Below are 22,205 nucleotides of genomic sequence, written 5' to 3'. Positions count from 1 at the left end.
TGATGAAACTATGGAGTACAAACTACAGCTGAGTCTTCTGAGCTGCATTTATCTTATCATCTGAGCTGCTTTATCTTATCATATGTTGGTGTTACCCTTAAAAGCAAAACTATCATATTACTTCTTCCGTCAGAGATGGCAAACACCAAAACAGAGAATACATAGAGTAAGCAAGCAGTTAAAGAAAGTAGTTCTGGGAAATGACACCAAAAGATTTCAAAAATTATAAAAAAAATGTACAGTGTGGTCACAAACCATTGAACTACAGTAACACTTATAACAATTCCGTTTTGGGAATATCTCCTTAGTTTTGTGCTTATCTCAACTCTTTGGGCCCCATGCTGGGCACCACAAAACACTGCTGTGCTATAACCTGGCAGCAGCTCAGCACAGCATGGCCACTCCTACATTGCTCACACCCTGTGTGATGGGGGACAGACTGAGACAAATTTAAAGAAAGTGGAACTTTTGGATGAAGATAAAAACTATTAATAATGGCAAGAAAAAGGAAAGGAAAAGTCCTGACAATAATGAATGGAGAAATAGATACATAGAAAACGAGAGATGAACATCGCAATTGCTCACCGCCAGCTGAGCAATACCCAGTCCCTGCACAGTGGCTGCCCCCAGTTCCAGCCAACTGCCCCAGCTGCATAGCTTTGCATGTTGTCATACGATATTGAGAATCCCTTTGGCCAGTTTTGGGTAGCTGTCCTGGGTCTGTCTTCTTCAGCTTCATGTGCACCCTTGACCCTCTAACTGACAGGAAAGCACAGAAAGCTGAAGTGTCCCTGGCTCTGTGCAGCACTGCACAGCAACAACTCAAACATCACTGCGTTCTCAATGTTTTCCTCATACAGGCAAAACATGGCACCATAGGGGGCACCAGAAAGAAAACCAGCCCTATTGCACATGAAACCACGACCATCAGCAACACAGAAATTTGGAATAAAAGCCAGTAGTAGGAAAACTACATCAGTAGATTAGGATGGGAATATGGCTCCTCGTTCTTTCCATGAATGAAATAGCAGTGATGATTGCTATCTGTTTAATTTTGTTCTAACCTCTGCTGCTGAATTTCCGAAGGTGAACCTGTAACCATACCTTACTGTAACATCATCTATGGTACCACTACAGTTAGGAACAGATCCAGGCTGAGAAGAGCTTCCACAGACCCTTCCTGCTCTGACTGTCCTCACTTCATGGGAGATGTAGCCCGTCAACTTCAGAAACACAAGGGTAGAAAGTGAACAGAGATCCTTAACAGACTGCTGAGCTAGAATGGCATTGCTGCACATCAAAAGATGCTGCCCTCACACTGAAGCACAGACTCATTCAAATTTCTCAGTAGATTTTATTGGGTTTTGTCACAAGGCATTCAACTCATGGAAATACATGGGCAATGTAAAATATCAGGAATATCACATTGCTTTGAATGTCCCTAACAGATTTATTCTTGGTTTTCCTGAAATACACTAGAACCCCTCATTTAGACTTTACACTAAGAATGAGAACACAACAAAAAGAATAAAATACTGAAAGAGCTCTCTTCGCAGCATGCAGAATTAGAGAACTCCTGGTGTAATATGCTCTGTGTGAACATGAGACACTTCTATGGTAGTCTGCTTCTGTGTGACTGTGAAGAGTACCATTCCTGCCTACATTCAGCTTTGATTAACAGCTACATGGCCTGACACTGAATAGACCACAATATTAGAGGGACCACCTGACAACAACGATCAATGCATAAAAGCTGATCTGTGAAAATATTATGTTGAAGGTTAGCATATTTTTCCCCATTCTTCACTGAATACTTAGGAGCAATAGCACTATCACAATCAGATATCAAATCTCAGTGTTCCCAGCATGCACCCAGCTCCAAAGTGAATTAGCTTTCAGAATAAAGTCATGGATAAAGTATTGTTTAAGAGGTATGAATCCTTCCTCTCACAGAAAACTCTTGCACCACCCTCTCACTAATTTGATACATATTCAGTCTTTCATTTCTCTTTGAAGATATCAGCCCATGAGGACCAGGATGCTTCTCCTTCTCCTCCCTTACTGTTGTCTGAGCCAGGGGCTTTGATCCAAAGTGGCCTTTTCCTCTGTTGCTCTGGGTGCTCTGCCTTCAGTGAGGGGAGCTGGGCCCTGGAAAGAACAGAGTGGAGGGCTGACACTGGGACATTAACAGGAAGCAGGTGTCAATGAGAAGATGATGAGGCTCATCTGAAACAATGTGACTGTGAGACAATTATTCCCTTCCCAGAATCAAAGAAAGAGAAGGGCAGGGACATAGCTCTCTGACCTGATCAAGGCAACGTTAAATCTCTACAGTGAAGTTTACAGCTAAATTAAGCCCTCAAATATCATAATCATAGTGGAACAGGGAGCAGGGAAGGATCCCAATTCCCAAACGACCAAAATATGGGAATTAATGCCAATGGTATGAATTGGGCAATGGATGTGGGAATTCGGACAGTAATGGATGGAACACAGATATTGAGGTGATATCAACTACACTTTCCTTCGTGCTCTGCAGAAGCAATATGATAGCTCACCATTCTCGAAGCTGGGAGCTTGCTGCTCCACCCCAAAGAGTGCTATAGGGAGCGGGGACAGAACTCCCTGTATGCCTTACCCGTACGCGCTCCTGCTTCATATCTGCCCACACTCCAGCCGTGCCCCTCGGGGGGACACCGCAGGATTCACCCGCGGAAACTACTCCAGACATGGAGCAAAACGCTGAGGTGCAGGCAGCCCGCACCCGGCGAGCACCCGAGCACCCCAGCAGCGATTCAGGGACCGACTCCATCCTCTCGTCCGTCTCCGGGAATCCCTACGCCACTGCCTCTCGGGTTCTCCCCGCTGCTGCGCAAAGCACTCGAGCCGATCCCTCCCCATCTAATTGCATGCATACCTCCAACAGCACGTCCCCACACCCACCCTTCCGAGCTCCACCCCCGGTACGGGGACTCGTCCGCTACCTCCCCCACAGCCTCTCGGATAATCGCTGCCGCCCCGCAGCCGTGCTCAGACGCGATCCCTCCCCAACTCCCTCCCAACCCATCTCCCTCAATTCCCCCCGAGGGCGCTTCCGTTCCATGGAACATGGAGCGGGGAAGAAAACAAACAGTTTCATAACAATCAAATTACGTTCTAATGCCAATGGTATCAAGAGGGCAATGGATGTGGGGATTCGGACAGTAATAGAGGGGACTTCGTTGCCCCACCCTCTTGGATTACTATAGAGCGCGGGGGCAGGACCCGCTGTGTGCCTTACCCATCTGCCCTCCAGCTTCGCATCTGCCCACGCACCAACTGTACCCCTCGGGTTGACACCGTGGACGGCTCTTCCGGGCACGGAGCGAGACGCAGAGTCGGCGACACCGGGACCGCCTCTGCTTTCTTTTTCCGCCCCGGGGGCCACTCCAGCACCACATCCCACGGCCTCTCGGATACTCCCTGCAGCACCGCAAAGCACTCGGGCCAAGCCCTCCGAACTCTCTGCATCCCTAGCTCCCACACCACTTCCCCACACCCCCCGACCGTTACCCCCGTGCTCCCCCGGTCCCGCGCAGCTCCTCACCTGCGCAGCCCAGTCGCCTTCTTGTTGTCCGAGGCCGGCCGAGCAGAGCGAGCTCCGCTGGTCGGGCGCGCCCTGCGGCAGCCCGGCGGGGAAGCAGGGGAAGAGCGGGCCGAGGAAGCGGAACTCGCTGTCCACGGTGCCGGCGGCGAGGCGGACGTCGTAGACGTAGCTGCGGGACAGGGAGCCGGCGCCGCTGTCGGCGGCGGACTGCGGGAAGGTGGGCAAGGTCCCCGGCTCGCCCCGCCGGGCCCGCCGCACCTTGGCGGCCACGGCGGCCGCCGCGCTGGCCACGAAGAGCGCGGACACGCAGGCCAAGCAGACGCTGAGGTACAGGGTGAGCCGCCCGTCGGGCTCGGCGGCCGGCGCCTCTTCGCTCGCCCGCAGGTGGCCTTCGGAGAAGCCGTCGGCCAGGGCGACGGCGAGGGTGGCGCTGGCGGAGCGCGGCGGCCGCCCGCGGTCCCGCACCAGCACCACCAGCCTGTGCCGGGCCGCGTCGCGCTCGCCCACGGCCCGCGCCGTGCGCACCTCGCCGCTGTGCAGCCCCACGCGGAACAGCCCCGGCTCCGTCGCCTTGGCCAGCTCGTAGCACAGCCACGCGTTCTGCCCCGCGTCCGCGTCCACCGCCACCACCTTGGCCACCAGGTAGCCCGCCCGCGCCCGCCGCGGCACCAGCTCGCCCAGCGCCGCGCTGCCGTCGGACGGCGGGTGCAGCACCACGGGCGCGTTGTCGTTCTCGTCCCGCACCAGCACCCGCAGCAGCGCCGTGGCGCTCCGCGGCGGCGAGCCCCCGTCGGCGGCCGACACCGTCACCTCCACGGCGCGCACCTCCTCGTAGTCCAGCGCCCGCACCACGGACACGGCCCCGCTCTCGGCGTCCACCGACACGGCGGGCCGCTCCTCGCCCTCCTCCCGCAACAGCGCGTACCTCACGCGCCCGTTCGCGCCCGCGTCCAAGTCCGTCGCCTTCACGCTGCCGATCCGCACCGACGCCGCGTCGTTCTCGCTCACCCACATGCTGTACAGCGCCTGCGTGAAGCGCGGCGCGTTGTCGTTCACGTCGCCGATCCGCACCAACACGCTTTCGCGAGCGCTCAGCCGCACCCTGCCCCAGTCCGTCGCCACCACGCTCACGTTGTACTCCGCCGTCGTCTCCCTGTCCAGGGCCGCGCTCGTGCGCAGCTCGTAGTGCTCGGCGAACGCGGCCGTCAGGATGAACGGCACGTCGCCGGCGACGGCGCACTCCGTCCTCCCGTTGTCGCCCGAGTCGCGGTCCCGCACGCTCAACACGGCCACCACGGTGCGGGGCGGCGCGTCCTCGGGGACGGACGCGCTCACGGAGCTCAGCGTGATCTCGGGCGCGTTGTCGTTCACGTCCAGCACCTCCACGTGCACTTTGCAGTGCGCGGACATACCCCCACCGTCCGTTGCCCTCACCACCAGTTTGTGAATCTTGGCTTCCTCAAAATCCAGGTTTCCTGACACACAAATCTCCCCGGTTTCAGCGTTCAGATCGAAAAGTTGTCGGGATTCTTCTGAAGTCTGCGTGAAGGCGTATCGCACTTTGCCGTAGGAGCCGTCGTCGGGATCCGCGGCCGTGACCCGCACCAGCAGCTGCCCCGGGGGGCTGTTCTCTGCCACGCGCACCTCGTACACCTCCCGTGAAAACACCGGCATGTTGTCGTTGGCATCCAGCACCACGACACGCACCTCAGCCGTGCCCGACCTGGGCGGCGAGCCTCCGTCTGTGGCCGTCAGCACCAAACGCAGCTCCCGCTGCTCCTCACGATCCAGCTGCTTCTCTAGGACAAGCTCCACATTTTTGTCTCCATCTTTCCCTTTTACGAGTGCTAGGGAAAAATGCGCGTTCGGCAAGAGGCTGTAATTCTGCAAGCCGTTTACACCCACGTCTTTATCCCGGGCCGTTTCTAGAGGGAACCGAGATCCGGATGACGCTGTTTCGATAATCTCCAAAACCATTTCCTTTTTGGCGAACTCGGGGGAGTTGTCGTTCACGTCTCGAACGTCCACCTCCGCGCGGATCAGCTGCACAGGGTTCTCCAGGTAAAGCTGAAAGAAGAGCGTGCAGCTCTCGCTGTGCGGACAGATGCGCTCTCGGTCCAGCGTCTCCGTGAGCGTCAGGACTCCGCTGCTCGGATCGAGGCGGAAACGCTGCTCGCTCCCCTCGGACACAACGCGCGCCTTGCGAGCCGCGAGCTGGCTCGGAGAAAGCCCCAGGTCCTGGGCCACGTTGCCCACCACCGAGTCCCTGGCCGTTTCCTCCGCCACAGAATAGCGCAGCGTTTCGGCGCCGCTCTCACACACACAAACGCACACGAGCCACAAGAGCACTCGCCTCTCGCCGCCGCCGCCGCCGCCGCCGCTCCGGCTCCCGCTCGCCGTCCCTCTCCTCCGCAGACGGTCTTTCCGAGCAGCCTCCATGGCTCGCAGCCTCACTCGGCGGCCCCGAGACCGCGGCCCGAGCAGCTCGGCTACAAAGACTCCGAGCGCCCGACTCCGTGCCCCCACAGCCGTCCTTCCCGAGCGGCTCGCAAGGCTCTTCTGGGCGTCTGCGGCTGAAAGCGCGCTGCGGGCACAGGCAGCTGCCGCTCCTTGGACAACATCCCCACCCAGCGTACAAACCTGGAACAGCTCCTTCGCCTTCCGAGCAGCGCTGCCGAGATGAATTTTGCTGTTCGAATCACCCCTCCTCCTGCACACACGAGCCCAAAACGCACTGTCCAACCTCGCCGCCTTTGGCAGCAGGATTACTGCCTGCACACGCAGTGCTTCTCTGTGTATCGTTTCCTGTAACTCCACCTCGAGCTCTTCTCCTCCTTGCTGTGTGGAATTGGCTAATTGTTCTGTCACTTACTGTTGGGTGCATAGTCGCATTTGCTCATTTTCTCATCTTTTAACTAGTAAATGGTAATTCACTGGAGGGGCAGCATATCCACACACAAGTACTGAATAGGAAATATGGTGCCAGAGATTTTTCAGGCAAAGATGCTGAAAGGAAATGTTTTGCCATCACTCCAGCATGCCATCATGAAGAGTTAATAATTCTGTTCTAAAACAGAATGCTGATTTTTTTTTACAGTCAATATCAGAATTCACCCAAAGCACACGTCTCAAATGCTCTCCTGATTGAAAGGTTCCTTTCTTCCCTTTTGTGGTAAACATTCTCCCTGCTTAGAGAATTTGGAAATACAAAGTTTTCTGAATAACTGAAAAGATACCATGGAAGAGAAGAAACATGAGGACTCATCAAGACTGGAAAACCCCTCCAAGATAATCTAGTCCAACCACCCATATACCTTCATTACTGCAGAAATATTTAAGCATGGCAAGGTGGCTTGTAATTCTTCTGATGTGGTTTCTTACCACAAATTATTTTGTGTAATAAAATTTTTTAATTTCCTGCACTTTCCATGTTTTACTCTAGCTAAGGAATGGAGATAAAAGGAGCTACAAGGAACTTCAGATCGATAACTGGTTAAGTAAACAGCATATCTGCTATATGGATTATATTATGTTGGTCAGACATGCCAAAATATGGTAAACTGCTCAACACGGGTAATTTCATTTCAGCTTCCTTCTGTAGGTGATGGCTCTAGAAAAGCTGGTAATGGTGAAATTCCTCAAACAAAACCTCACTTTTTCAAAGAGATCTTGACAAATGGAGATGAACATTTCCTGGGATGTGGAAGGGGTTGCGCACTTCGCTGCAACCCTGGCATCAGTAAGTCATTTGCCCAAAACTCCTTTGGAAGCAACGGTCTCCTCAGAAAAACATCCTGAGCAAGGGAGAAAGGACCACCAGGATCATCAAGTCCAACATCAGCCCACCCCACAGGTCCACTAAATGATATCACTCAATGTCAAATCTATCCCTTTATTGCAGCCTTCCAGGGATGGTGACTCTACCAACCCCCATGGTGCCACCAGTGAGTGGTCAAGTGTGTTAAGACAACTAGAGATGCTCTCTTATACTGTGGCTTTCTGTAGAGAATGAGGTCAGAGTTATATGGTTATAGTGTTACACAGTTCCTTCCCAGAGCTTCTGTCTGTAGGCTCCAGAAGAGTGTGACTGGTGCCAAGGAGAGCATCCCTCTGCAGCAAGATACATGTGGCCCACATGGGAAGTCCCTGATCACTCAGACTTAGCACTCACGTGTCCATGCACTCTGAACCCTACTGTGGTCTTTTTACAACAGTTGTGTCCCCCAGACATCTGCAGAAGGGAAGGGATGTAAAAAGTCAGACTCCCTCCTGTTTGTAAGCTCACTGAACTATTGGAAAGCCACAATGTGGTTCTTCTCTAGGCTGAACAAGTCAGTCTGCCTCAGCTTTCCTTCATTGCAGAGGTGCTCCAACCTTCTGATCTTCAAGTTTCCACTGGTTTTTATCAAATCATTCCATGTCAGTGCTGGTGGCCAGAAACATGGACACATTCCAGGTAGGTCCTCATCAGACTAAAACAGACGGCGACAATCACCTCCCTCACCCTGCTAGCCACCTCTCTTTCAATGAAGACCACAGCACAGTTGGTCATCTGGGCTGCAAGAATATATTTATGGCTCATGTCAAGATCTTCGTGCACCTGAAACTCTGTGTCCTTCTCCACAGTGCTGATCTCAGTTAGCTCTTCTCCCAGAATGGGCACTACCTGACCCAAGTCCAAGTACATTACATGCACATGTTGAAAATCATTTCATTCATGTGGTCTCACTTCTCAAGCTTCTCCAGGTCCTTTGGATAGCGCATCCCTACCATTTATTGCATCAACTGTGCCACTGAAATCATTGTCATCTGCAAACTTGCTGAGGGTGCATTTCATGCCACTGCGTAGGTCATTGATAGAGATGTTGAAGAGCACTGACCCCAGGACAGAACTCTAGGGGACACCACTCATCACCAGTTTCCACTTGGACATAATGCTCTTGACACAATCTATAGTTGTGACCATCCAAACAATTCGATTCAGCTTATCCACTGAGCAGCGCATCCTTCAGATCCATACCTCTCCAACTTACAGATAAGGATGTTGTGTGGACCATGTCAAAGGCCTTGCGCAAGTCCAAGTGGATGACATCACCTGCTCTTCTTCTGTCCAATGACACTACCATAGAATTACACCAGAATGGTTGGACATAACTTGCAATTGGTGAAGCAGTGCTCATGGGTCTGTTGTATACCCAGGTAACACTCTCACCCATCCTTCCCTGCCTAACTCCCATTAACTGCTTTTTTCTCATGATTTCAGTGCTCCAGTTGTGTGAGTGAACCTTCTCAAAACATTTGTGCGGTAACAAATATATAATAGTTCTCTAATTTTCAGAGTCGTGGCTTCCAGCTCCTACTTATTTCCAATGATGAATGCATTAGGATTGAGGAAATTCACATGGGCTTTAAGCTATGATACCTTCTACAATAGATTCTCTCCCTAATTCCTTACAAACTATTCTGAAGTACTAAAATACCTCTTGTGCTCCCAATTCCTTCAACGTCATTGCAAGGGATATGAATTATCTTAATGTTTTGTAGTCCCCTCATTGCAAATTCACTGACTCTAGTTGAAGAAGCAGTGCAGAGTATTTCTCCAGCTTTACCAGCTATGGGAGGTTCTTCTTGTTATTGCAAAGGCAGCCCTCCAGGTTCCCACAGATGCAGCCACTGTAGTGCTTTGCTCTTACATTCCTTTGTCGCAGAAGCATGATAGGCAAAATAGCATCAGAAACTCACTCAGTTCTCTATTCTTCCTTCCTTCTTTCCTTCCACCCATCCAATGAATACATCAATTCATACATTCAGTACACATATCCACCCATCCACTGTATCCCTCCATGCAATGCATGCATTCATCCATCCATCCATCACATCCATTCATCTATTCATACAATTCATCCATCCATCCATTCACCCATCCATACATTTGGGATAGTTACCATCTCTCAGTTGTAATTAGCAACACCAACATTTCTACTACAAGTAACCATAGGCCATGAGCTCAGTCAACATACTTGGGAATGTAGCTTGCAGTGGAACTGACAGACCAGAACCAATTCTTGAGCACCAAGTGAAAAGGTGTGGCTAAGCCAGGGAGCTCATTTGCAAGCAAATTTGTCTCAGTGTCTGGAAGGAGTGGAGCCTGGATCCACATCTCCACAACCTCATTTAATGGTTAATAGATGAGGGACTGGAATCTCTCTGGATAGAGACCGCAATCTTTTTGAGTTGTCACAAGTCATTAAGAAAGTGAAATAATTCTCCTTTTTTTTACCTGTTATTGCTCCACTGTGCTTGTATCCTGTTAGAAGACACTGTCAGTGCCTCACTTCACCATACACAGCTCCCCAGTCATATCATGCAAAAGTGAAAGTGACACCTGGGATCCATTTGTTTATGCTCTTGACTGGCCATTCTCACCTCAAGGAGAGGAGGGTGAACCCATAACTTTGCTTACTGCAATTTTATCTTTGGTGCTTGTATAACTGGGAACAGATCCAGGCAGAGAAGAGCTTCTGAAGACACTTCCAACTCTGACTGCCCTCAGTTCACAAATGACATGTTGCTCTTCTCCTTCAGGTCTAGAATTGTGTGAAAGGAAAAACAGGCCCATTGGGCAGTAAATAACACATCTAATTGTTGCCCATCCACAACAACCTGAACTACTTCACTCCAGCAGCTTATCCATCTGCTGATTGTTTGGATGTTAGCCAGTGGCACAGCTCTTGAGAATGTGAGTATCTTACATTATGTACTTGTCACGGAATCATAGAATCTCTAAGGTTAGAAATGGCCTCTAAAATCAACCAGTCCAGCCATCCACCTATCAGCAACAGTTCCACTAAACCATGTCCCTCAGTACACCTAAATATTTCTTGAACACCTCCAGGGACGGTGACTCCACCACCTCCTTGGGCAGTGCATTCCAGTGCCTGATCACTCTCTCAGAGATGTATTTCCTAATGTCCACTTTGAATCTTCCCAGATTCAAAGCCAAAGCCCATTCCCTCTACTCTTCCTGATAGATACTTGAGAGAAGAGGCTGACTCCCACCTCACCAGAGCCTCCCTTCAGGTAGTTACAGAGAGTGATCACAGAATCACAGAATTGTAGGGGTTGGAAGGGAGCTCTAGCATAGAGGTCATATCACCTCTAGTGATAAGATCACTCCTGAGCCTCTTCTCCTGAATAAACAATCACAGCTCTCTCAGCTGCTATGCATAAGACTTGTGCCTCAGACCCATCACCAGCTTTACTGTCCTATTCTAAACACACTCCAGGTTCTCAATGTCTTTCCTGTAGTGAGATACCCAAAACTGAACACAGCAATCAAGCTATGTTCTCACCAGGGCTGAGTATATAGGGTCAATCACTCCCTACACCGGCTTGCAACACTATTTCTGACAAAAGCCTGGATGCCTTTGACTTTCTGGGACACTTGGACACACTGCTAGGTCATGTTCAGCCAAGCACTGACCAATACCCCAGGTCCATTTCATCTACACAGACTTTCAGCCACTCTGCCCCAAGTCTGTAACACTGTCCAAGTTTGTCGTGTCCAAAGTACAGGACCCAGTAGCTGGATTTGTTGAACTTCATCCAGTTGGTCTCTGACCAGTGATCCATCCTGACCAGAGTGCTCTGTAGAGCCTGCCTATGGCCTAGTAGATCTACACTTCCTGCCAACTTGGTGTCATCTGCAAACTTACTGAGAGTGTACCTAATGCCCTCATCCAGATATCACTAAGGATATTGAAAAGAACAGGCCCCAAAACCACCCCCTGCAGAATACCACTCATGACCACTCATCTGCTGCATGTAACTCCATTCACCTCTAATCTCTAGGCCCAGCCCTCCAGCCAGTTTTTTACCCGGCTAAGTGTGTACCTGTCCAAGCCACAGAGCTGCCAGCTTCTGCTAAACAGTATGGTGGAAGTCAGTGTTGCAGGCTTTGCTGAACTCCAAGTAGACTGAATCCAGTCTTTCCCTCATCCACCAGGCGGGTCAATTGATCATAGAAGGAGATCAGGTTGGTCAAGCAGGACCTCCCTTTCATGAACCCATGCTTGCTAGACCTAATCCCCCATGTGTTCAACACATGCTTTGTAACCTTTCCTGGCACCTTTGTCAGTCTAACAGGCCCGCAGTTCCCTTGATCCTCCTTACTACCCTTCTTGTAGATTGGACTCATATCGGCAAGCCTCCAGTCCTCTGGGACCTATGCAGTTGACCAGGAACACTGACAGATGATCATCTATCATGTTGTAATCATCTTCTCAAAATGGGCAGCAAACATGAGGGGATAACCTCTGTGCTACTGGTTTATCTGCTTGTGTGGTAGTAGCCACTCCCAGGGAGAATTTTCCATCATTCATGAGTGAGTGTAGAGTCAGAACGCCCACCACTTTTCTCATTCAGCAATGTCCAAAGCCAGCGGGATAGCCTTTATTTCTGCACACTGACTCCATTACTCCTCTTCTTCAGTGTTTTCTGCAACTTGTAATGAACAACTCCATACTCGAATAAATGCTCCTGCACAGTCAGGAGTCATAGGTTCATTAGATTGGAAAGGACCTACAAGATCATCTAGTCCAACCATCTTCCTATCACCATCCCTACCCACTGAACTACTAAATCAAATCCCTTAGCACCTCATCTAAATGCTTCTTGAACAGCGCTAGGGATGGTGCCTCACCCACCTCCGTAGGCAGGCCATTCCAGTGCCTGACCACTCTTTCAGAAAAAAAATGTTTCCTCAGGTCTAATCTATATCTTCCCCGGCGCAACTTGTGGCCATTCCCTCTCATCCTGTCATTATTTATCAGGGACAAGAGGCCCACCCCCTCCTTGCCACAACCCCCCTTCAGGAAGTGGTAGAGTACGATAAGGTCTCCTCTGAGCCTCCTTTTCTCCAGACTAAACAATCCCAGCTCCCTCAGCCGCTCCTCATAAGACTTGTGCTCCAGATCCCTCACCAGTTTTGTTGCCCTTCTCTGAACAGAAAGAGCAGAGCCTGTCTTGAAGATTGGAACACCTTAAAGGCCTGCTGCAGGAGTTGGAACATTTGTAGGGCTTTCTGTGGGATTTGGAGCAACCACAAAGTGTGTTGAATGGGTTGGAGCATCTACAGGGCCAATTGCAGGGGAAGGTGGAACCTCACATCTGTCAAATTAGTTTGAAGAGCTATAGTCCCTCTGTGGGGGTTGGTGAAACCATAGGGCATATAGAGTTGCAGCAAACACAGAGATAGTATCAAGAGATTGGGAAACTGCAGGGCCTGTTGCATGGGTTGGAGCAGCTGCAAGGCCTCTCACGGCAGTTGAAAAAATAGCAGCACTTGTCACTAGATACGGAGCATTTACATGGACTGTAGTGAGACCTGGTGAAATTACAGGGCCTGCCACAGAATGTGAAGCAACCACGGGCGAGAATATAAGACTTGGAGTGACCATAGCATAGTTTGCAGTAAGTACAGAACTGATACGGTAGTTGGAACAGCCACAGAACATGTAACAGGGCTTGACCCACCACGGCAACTGTCACAGGCCTCAAAGCAACCATAGGAACTGCAATGAGGGCTGAAGAAACTGCAGGGCCTATCACAGAAGCTGCAGCAGCCACAGGGCCTGTCACATTGTCATCAGAGTTGGAGAACTTCTCTTCCCTCGAGTGTGCTGAATAGCACTGATCAGGGTGCAGTAGGCATAGGCCAGGCCCCAGCACTTTTCTCAGCTGTTTATGGGCTGGTTCGGCTCGGTTCCATGATGAGTGGGGCAGGGGACCCATGGACCCATGCTCTGGGAAAAAGAAGGGGAAACGGAAAAGGGAGACTGGCCTAAAGAAAAGCCAACAGGAACGATCTGGGGAGGAAAGCTAATTTACTAACTAAGATATCAAAATGCAAAACTACACAATATAATACAATATAATTGGAATTGAAGCTAATAAATCAAATAAAATGAGAGTGTGTGTCCAAAAAAAACCAAAACAAACAACAACAACAAATGTTTTACACTAAACACTGAAGGTGAGATGGCTAGTGAGTACCCGATGCTGGGTCAATTCAAAAAGGAAGAGCCTGTCTCTTGTGACACGGAAATAGTTTTAATCTTTTCTTCTGAGCGGAAAACGGAAAAAAATGCAAAGCAACACAAAGTCCTCTGGGGTACACAGTTCTTATTCTCTTCTGAGACAGCTACACCCAGAACTATGGATGACCCACGGAGCTGGAGCTTTAACTTTTTAACTCCCAATGCATGCCATTTTGTTATGATGTAGAATACCAGTAACAAAAATGGTAAAACCATGACAGTGTTGCACTAATTGATGTCTCTCTACAACTTCAAGAGTGATGGCATATCTGCTGCAAATATTTTGTCAGATTCTCTGGATCCCACACTTTTTATGGGGTGCAGTTCCAAAATACCGAGGGTGCCCAATCTCGTAGGGGTCAGCTGATATCCTCCCACACAGCCTGACACTCAGAAATTACTGTGTCAGGGCAGATCTCAGGGCTGTATTATCAAAGACAATACCAGAAACGTGTTCAGGAGACACAGCAGTAGGATCATGCTGGTTTGAACATATCAAGGATATTTCACATTGTCAGGAGAAACTAACCAAGAGAAAAAGGGGTAGGTGAAGGAGAAAGGGAGAGTGAGGAAGTGGTGGAAAACATGGCCCGTTCAGGCTCCCGTAGTCTGGCTCCCAAAGGACACGAAGGAAAATGTCTAATTATTGATAGTTTCTTACAGATGGTTCCCTAAGTACAAAGATGTTGACACTGTGGATTACAAACACCAGCTGACTCTCCTGAGCAGTATCTTTAACATATCATAACCCAGTGTTACTGCTAAAAGCAGAACTGTTATCTTCTTCCATCCCTCAGAGATGGTAAACAGCACAGCAAGGAATATATAGAGCAAGTAAAGTGTGAAATAAAATAGTTCTTAGAAAACACTCTGACTCTGAAAGGCTTATGAAAATTACTAAAAATCTAAGTTTTTGCTTGAGGCTACTCAACTACTATAACTCACATAACAGTTCTTTTGTAATGCACTCTGATAAGATCTGTGGTTATGTCAGCCCTTTGGGCAGCAAATTAGATTCCAACAGGAACTGTTGTTTAACCTGGCAGCAGCTCAGCACCATGTATGCATTAGGCACCACAGTCTTCCAGTGGGATGAGGGAGAGTGAGAAAACAAAACCAAAGTAGAACTCCTGAGACAAAATAAAAATAGGTGAGGGTTGAAGTACTGATACAGAGTTCCAGATAGAGGGAGAAATATTGAGAAACCGATAGTGGGAGAAATTGAGACAGTGAGATACATACAAGAAATACGGAGGCTGAGATAGAGACGAGAGAGAGAAAGAGAAAAAGAGAACAAGAGATGCACAGTGCAATTCCTCAGCACCTGCTGACATGCCCAGCCAATTCACGAGCAGCAGCTGACACCCACCCCTGACATCTCCCCACTTTCATAGCTCTGGCTGATGTTACGTGGATGACAATACCTCTTTGGACAGTGTAGGGCAGCTACCATGGCTCTGCCCCCTCCAACCTGCTTGTGCACCACCAGCCCATTCAGTCACAGGACACTACAAGAAGCTGAAATGTACCTGGCCCTGTGCAGCACTGCTCATCAATGACTAAATCATCACTGTTCTAAACGTGCTTTTCCTCCTCAAGGGAAAACAAACCATCATACCAGCCATTACAATGAAACAAGCTCATTTCCAGAGGAATACAGGACAATGAGCAACACAGAAACTTGTTACAAAACCCAGGTGTAGGCCACCACTGGCACATACAGTTGGGAATGCAGCTCCTCATTCATGCCACACAACAGTGACAGTACCACCTGCTATCTGTTTCCTTGTGCTCCTACCACTGCTCCTGATTCACCCCTGGGACCTCAGACAGAGGAAGGTGGACCCGTCCACTTGTTTTATTGTAACCTGATTGCTGGCAACACTATGGCAGGGAATAAATTTGGGCTGAGAACATTTTCCCCAGACACTTCCCACAGTGATTGCCTTCACATGTTATCCTTCAGCTTCAGCTGTAGAAGGAGGGAACAACAACAGTGATCCTTAATGCACCTCTTAACTCACTGAAGCTCATATTCTATTTGATTTCCAAGCAAATTTTATGAATACCTGTCACCAGGCATTACAGCTCTTCGAAATATGTGAGAAAGGATAAATAGCACATTTCTTGAAATTCCTTTAGACCATTCCTTTAAACCATTACTTTAAACCATTCCTTTCCACTTTGTGTTGGGAAAGAAAATGCAACAAAACAAACAGGAATACAATTCTGAATGAGCCCTCTTTACATCATGCAGAAATAGGGAACTCCTGGATGAATGTGCACTGTCAGCCATCTCCATGGCAGCTAGCTTCTCAGTGGTATTAAACAATACTCCTGTTGTCAACATTTAACTTTGATTAACAGCTACACAGCCTGGCATGGAATAAATTACACTCTTACAGTGACCACTTGACAACAACAAGGGATGCACAAAAGCTGACGAGCAAAAATGTTAACTAGAAGATCAGAATCTTTTCGTTTTCCATTTTCCACTTAACACATAGGAGCAATAGCATTATCACAATTAAATATCGCATCTGAGTGTCCCTAGCATGCAACAACCTGCAAATGCATCAGACTTTCAAAATGACTACAAGAATAAAATACTGCTTCAGAGGACTGTCCCTCCATTCACACACAGAAGATTTCCACTTCCCTGGTATATTTCAGGTGCATGTTCATTCTCCCTTTCATTTCCCTTCGAAGATGTCAGCCCGTGAGGACAGAGATGTTTCTCCTTCCCCGCCCTTACTGACTGCTGAACCAGGGGCTTTGATCCAAAGTGGTCTTTTAATCTGCTGCCCTGGGAACCGCGCCGTCAGAGAAGGGAGCTGGGCCCTGCAAAGAACAATGTGGGGGGCAGACACTGGGGCTGTAATGGGAAGTAGGTGCCAATGAGAAGCTGACAAGGCTCATCTAGAATGAATGTGACTGGGACACCACTCCTCAAAATGTAGAGACAAAGAAAGAGCAGGGCAAGGACATAAATGTCTAATCTAAACAACACAAAGTTAAAACCCTATAGTGAGATTTATAGACATATTAAGCCCTCAAATATTATCATCCTGAATCAGGGAGCAGGGAAGAAACCCAAACACTTTTGTAACAACCAAATTACATGTTTAAAGCCAATGGAATGAAGTGGGCAATGGATGTGGGAATTTGGACAGTAATAGAAGGAACACAAACACAGAGGTGATATCAGCCCTGCAGAGAAGGAACACAAACACAGAGGTTATATCAGCCCTGCAGAAACTAAGACTGTGCAGGAACAAAAGGAACTATTGCTGATGCCTAGAGGAATAATGATGCCGCATCCCAGTAGGTTATATAGAGGGCAGGACAGGCTGGGGCAGGAACCGCTGTGTGCCTTACCCATCTGTCCTCCCCTTTCGCATCTGCCCACGCTCCAGCCGCAATCCTCGGGAGGACACCACGGATGTCACCCGCAGCAACACCTCCGGACACAGAGCCAGAGGCAGAAGACGGGCAGCACGCACCCGGGGAGAAGCTGTGAACCCAGCGGCGGATACGGGACCAATTCCGCCCTCTTGTCCCGCCCAAGGGAACACAACGCCACCACACCCACGGCCACTCGGATACTCCCTGCAACCCCGCAAAGCACTCGGGCCTATCACTCCCAGGCTCCCTGCATCACTACCTCCCACACCCCGTCCCCACACCCCCCGGTCGTTCCCCCCGTGCTCCCTCGGTTCCGCGCAGCTCCTCACCTGCCAATCTAATGCCAATGGTATGAACTGGGCAATGGATGTGGGAATTCGGACAGTAATGGATGGAACACAGATATTGAGGTGATATCAATTACACTTTCCTTCGTGCTCTGCAGAAAAAATATGATAGCTGACCATTCCGGAAGCTAGGAGCTTGCTGCTCCACCCCAAAGGATGCTGTAGAGCGTGGGGACAGAACTCCCTGTATGCCTTACCCATATGCACTCCTGCTTCATATCTGCCCACACTCCAGCTGTGCTCCTCGGGGGGACACCGCAGGCTTCACCCGCGGAAACTACTCCAGACATGGAGCAAAACGCTGAGGCGCAGGCAGCCCGCACCCGGCGAGCACCCGAGCACCCCAGCAGCGATTCAGGGACCGACTCCATCCTCTCGTCCGTCTCCGGGAATCCCTACGCCACCAGCCCCATTGCCTCTCGGGTTCTCCCCGCTGCTGCGCAAAGCACTCGAGCCGATCCCTCCCCATCTAATTGCATGCATACCTCCAACAGCACGTCCCCACACCCACCCTTCCGAGCTCCACCCCCGGTACGGGGACTCGTCCGCTACCTCCCCCACAGCCTCTCGGATAATCACTGCCGCCCCGCAGCCGTGCTCAGACGCGATCCCTCCCCAAATCCCTCCCAAAACATCCCCCCCAATTCCCCCCGAGGGCGCTCCGCCCGTGCTCCCCCGGTCCCGCGCAGCTCCTCACCTGCCCAGCCCAGTCGCCTTCTTGTTGTCCGAGGCCGGCCGAGCAGAGCGAGCTCCGCTGGTCGGGCGCGCCCTGCGGCAGCCCGGCGGGGAAGCAGGGGAAGAGCGGGCCGAGGAAGCGGAACTCGCTGTCCACGGTGCCGGCGGCGAGGCGGACGTCGTAGACGTAGCTGCGGGACAGGGAGCCGGCGCCGCTGTCGGCGGCGGACTGCGGGAAGGTGGGCAAGGTCCCCGGCTCGCCCCGCCGGGCCCGCCGCACCTTGGCGGCCACGGCGGCCGCCGCGCTGGCCACGAAGAGCGCGGACACGCAGGCCAAGCAGACGCTGAGGTACAGGGTGAGCCGCCCGTCGGGCTCGGCGGCCGGCGCCTCTTCGCTCGCCCGCAGGTGGCCTTCGGAGAAGCCGTCGGCCAGGGCGACGGCGAGGGTGGCGCTGGCGGAGCGCGGCGGCCGCCCGCGGTCCCGCACCAGCACCACCAGCCTGTGCCGGGCCGCGTCGCGCTCGCCCACGGCCCGCGCCGTGCGCACCTCGCCGCTGTGCAGCCCCACGCGGAACAGCCCCGGCTCCGTCGCCTTGGCCAGCTCGTAGCACAGCCACGCGTTCTGCCCCGCGTCCGCGTCCACCGCCACCACCTTGGCCACCAGGTAGCCCGCCCGCGCCCGCCGCGGCACCAGCTCGCCCAGCGCCGCGCTGCCGTCGGACGGCGGGTGCAGCACCACGGGCGCGTTGTCGTTCTCGTCCCGCACCAGCACCCGCAGCAGCGCCGTGGCGCTCCGCGGCGGCGAGCCCCCGTCGGCGGCCGACACCGTCACCTCCACGGCGCGCACCTCCTCGTAGTCCAGCGCCCGCACCACGGACACGGCCCCGCTCTCGGCGTCCACCGACACGGCGGGCCGCTCCTCGCCCTCCTCCCGCAACAGCGCGTACCTCACGCGCCCGTTCGCGCCCGCGTCCAAGTCCGTCGCCTTCACGCTGCCGATCCGCACCGACGCCGCGTCGTTCTCGCTCACCCACATGCTGTACAGCGCCTGCGTGAAGCGCGGCGCGTTGTCGTTCACGTCGCCGATCCGCACCAACACGCTTTCGCGAGCGCTCAGCCGCACCCTGCCCCAGTCCGTCGCCACCACGCTCACGTTGTACTCCGCCGTCGTCTCCCTGTCCAGGGCCGCGCTCGTGCGCAGCTCGTAGTGCTCGGCGAACGCGGCCGTCAGGATGAACGGCACGTCGCCGGCGACGGCGCACTCCGTCCGCCCGTTGTCGCCCGAGTCGCGGTCCCGCACTCTCAACACGGCCACCACGGTGCGGGGCGGCGCGTCCTCGGGGACGGACGCGCTCACGGAGCTCAGCGTGATCTCGGGCGCGTTGTCATTCACGTCCAGTACCTCCACGTGCACTTTGCAGTGAGCAGACAGACCCCCGCCGTCCGTTGCTCTCACCACCAATTTATGGGATTTCACTTCCTCAAAGTCCAGATTTCCGGAGAGACGAATCTCACCAGTCTCAGCGTTCAGATCAAAGAACTGACGAGCACGTTCCGAAGTCTGTGTGAAGGCGTATCGCACTTTGCCGTAGGAGCCGTCGTCAGGATCCGCAGCCGTGACCCGCACCAGCAGCTGCCCCGGGGGGCTGTTCTCGGCCACGCGCACCTCGTACACCTCCCGCGAGAACACCGGCATGTTGTCGTTGGCATCGAGCACCACGACACGCACCTCAGCCGTGCCCGACCTGGGCGGCGAGCCTCCGTCCGTGGCCGTCAACACCAAACGCAGCTCCCGCTGCTCCTCGCGGTCCAGCTGCCTCTGCAGAACGAGCTCCGCGTATTTGGATCCATCTTTCCCAGTTCTTAGAGCTAGAGAGAAATGGGAGTTTGGCGAGAGGCTGTAATTCTGTAAACCGTTGGTCCCCATGTCACTGTCCCGGGCAGTTTCGAGAGGGAGCCGTGATCCTGTGGATGCTGTTTCAAGAATCTCCAAAAACATTTCTTTCTTGGGGAAAACGGGGGAATTGTCGTTCACGTCCCGAACGTCCACCTCCCCGTGGATCAGCTGCACCGGGCTCTCCAAGAGAAGCTGAAAGAAGAGCGTGCAGCTCTCGCTGTGCGGACAGATGCGCTCTCGGTCCAGCGTCTCCGTGAGCGTCAGGACGCCGCTGCTCGGATCGAGGCGGAAACGCTGCTCGCTCCCCTCGGACACAACGCGCGCCTTGCGAGCCGCGAGCTGGCTCGGAGAAAGCCCCAGGTCCTGGGCCACGTTGCCCACCACCGAGTCCCTGGCCATTTCCTCCGCCACAGAATAGCGCAGCGTTTCGGCGCCGCTCTCACACACGAAAACGCACACGAGCCACAAGAGCACTCGCCTCTCGCCGCCGCCGCCGCCGCCGCTCCGGCTCCCGCTCGCCGTCCCTCTCCGCCGCAGCCGGCCTTTCCGAGCAGCCTCCATGGCTCGCAGCCTCGGTCGGCGGCTCCGAGACGCGGCGCCTCGCTCGGCGACCGCGGCCCGAGCAGCTCGGCCACAAAGACCCCGAGCGCCCGACTCCGTGCCCCCACAGCCGTCCTTCCCGAGCGGCTCGCAAGGCTCTTCTGGGCGCCTGCGGCTGAAAGCGCGCTGCGGGCACAGGCAGCTGCCGCTCCGTGGACAACATCCCCACCCAGCGTCCAAACCTGGAACAGCTCCTTCTCCGCCTTCCGAGTAGCGCTGCCGAGTTGAACTTTGCTCTTCCAATCTCCTCTCTTGCACGAGACTAAAAGGGAAATGCAAATCCCCGCAAAGTTTGGCACCAGCATTACCGCTCTCACACGCAGTGCTGCTTTAGTATCGCTTCCCGAGTCTCCATCGTTAACTCTTTTCCTCCGTGCTATGTCGAATTGGCCAAGTTTTCTGTCATTAACTTTTGAGTATTTTTGCATTGTCTTCCTTTTCTCTCATTTTCGATCAGCAACGCATAATTCATAAGACAAATGCATAGCAGTATTGTATAGGAGTTCTGGTTTCAGACTATTTACAGGGAATGGTAAAAGTAATTTGCTTACTGCCCACAAACAGAGTGCAGAACACAGCGCTATGATGATTTTCTGTGTGAAATGCATCTCTTTGTGTACTGGCTGAAATATCTTTAAAAAGCCACCCAGTTCTATCATCTATGTAACTTCAGTGCCATCTGTTTCTGTCTCCTCTGCAGTGTCAAGATTGCCTGCAACCATTCTGTGTTGGACCATACAAAAATTGTCCATAAATGCCTCCAAGGATGAGGCATCTATAACTTCTTGTGGAAGCCTGTTGCATTACTTCACCGTTGCCTAAATAAAAAAAATCCTGTCACCTAAACTTTAATCTCCCCTCACTAACAAAACTCACCCCCTTGAACTATCACTACCTTTGGAAATCACTTTGAAACTGAAACTATCACTATGGAAAGAGTCACTCTCATCTTTTCTACTAGATTCCTTTCAGAAATGAAAAGCTGCAATGATGTCTCTCCAGAACCTTCTCTTCTCTGGATAAACAATTCCTGCTTCCTCAGCATTTGGTCATAGGAGAGGTGCTCCAGCTTTCTGATAATTTTTGTGGCCTCCTCTGCATCTGCTCCAACAGCTCCATATCTGTGCTGTTCACCGCAGGCCTGGATGCATTACTCCAAGTGGGATCTCATGTGAATGCAGCAGAGGGGAGGGGAGGGAATGGGAGTGTGAAATTATTCTCACAGTCTATGTCTTTGATAAAGATTGTAAAAAGCATTCCTTCCAAGACATACCCCTGGGGGAAATCACCTGTGACTGGTCTCCACCTGGATATCAATCTCTTGAGCACAACCCTCTGGCTGTGACCATCCAACTAATTTATTATCCACTGAGAAGTCTGCCCTTCAAATCCATACCCCTACCACTAAGAGGAAAGTGAGTAATGTGGGACTGTGTCAAAGAACTTGCCAATGTCCAAGTATCAGCATCATCTGCTATTCCTTTCTCCTTCATAGGAGGCCACAAGACTGGTCAGATATGATCTATTCTTGGTGAAGCCCTGCTGGCAGACTTAGTTCAGTTCCTCATATTGCATGTGATTCTTGCTTTCAGGATGAT

The 22,205-nt window shown here is 52.0% G+C and overlaps 1 protein-coding gene and 2 pseudogenes across 1 annotated transcript in view; all 3 read right to left on the bottom strand.

The window, feature by feature from the left end:
• Positions 1-1,622: 1,622 nt before the first annotated feature.
• The window catches only part of LOC136047748 (protocadherin beta-15-like), a 47,376-nt gene continuing 26,793 nt past the window's right edge, over positions 1,623-22,205 (bottom strand). The window contains exon 3 of the mRNA XM_065735042.1: positions 1,623-2,053. Within this exon, the coding sequence (XP_065591114.1) occupies positions 2,020-2,053 (34 nt within the window). The 3' untranslated portion in view covers positions 1,623-2,019. The remainder of the gene's footprint in view (positions 2,054-22,205) is intronic.
• Positions 2,046-6,207, bottom strand: LOC136047367 (protocadherin beta-15-like; annotated as a pseudogene).
• On the bottom strand, positions 15,973-20,770 carry LOC136047366 (protocadherin beta-15-like; annotated as a pseudogene).

This window comes from Cyrtonyx montezumae, unplaced genomic scaffold (genome assembly GCF_038088225.1).
Source record: "Cyrtonyx montezumae isolate F1298 unplaced genomic scaffold, pur_monq_1.0 scaffold_18, whole genome shotgun sequence".
In the NCBI taxonomy this organism is placed as follows: domain Eukaryota; kingdom Metazoa; phylum Chordata; class Aves; order Galliformes; family Odontophoridae; genus Cyrtonyx; species Cyrtonyx montezumae.
Note: the sequence above shows the minus strand (reverse complement) of the source record. Positions and strands in the feature narration are given on the sequence as shown.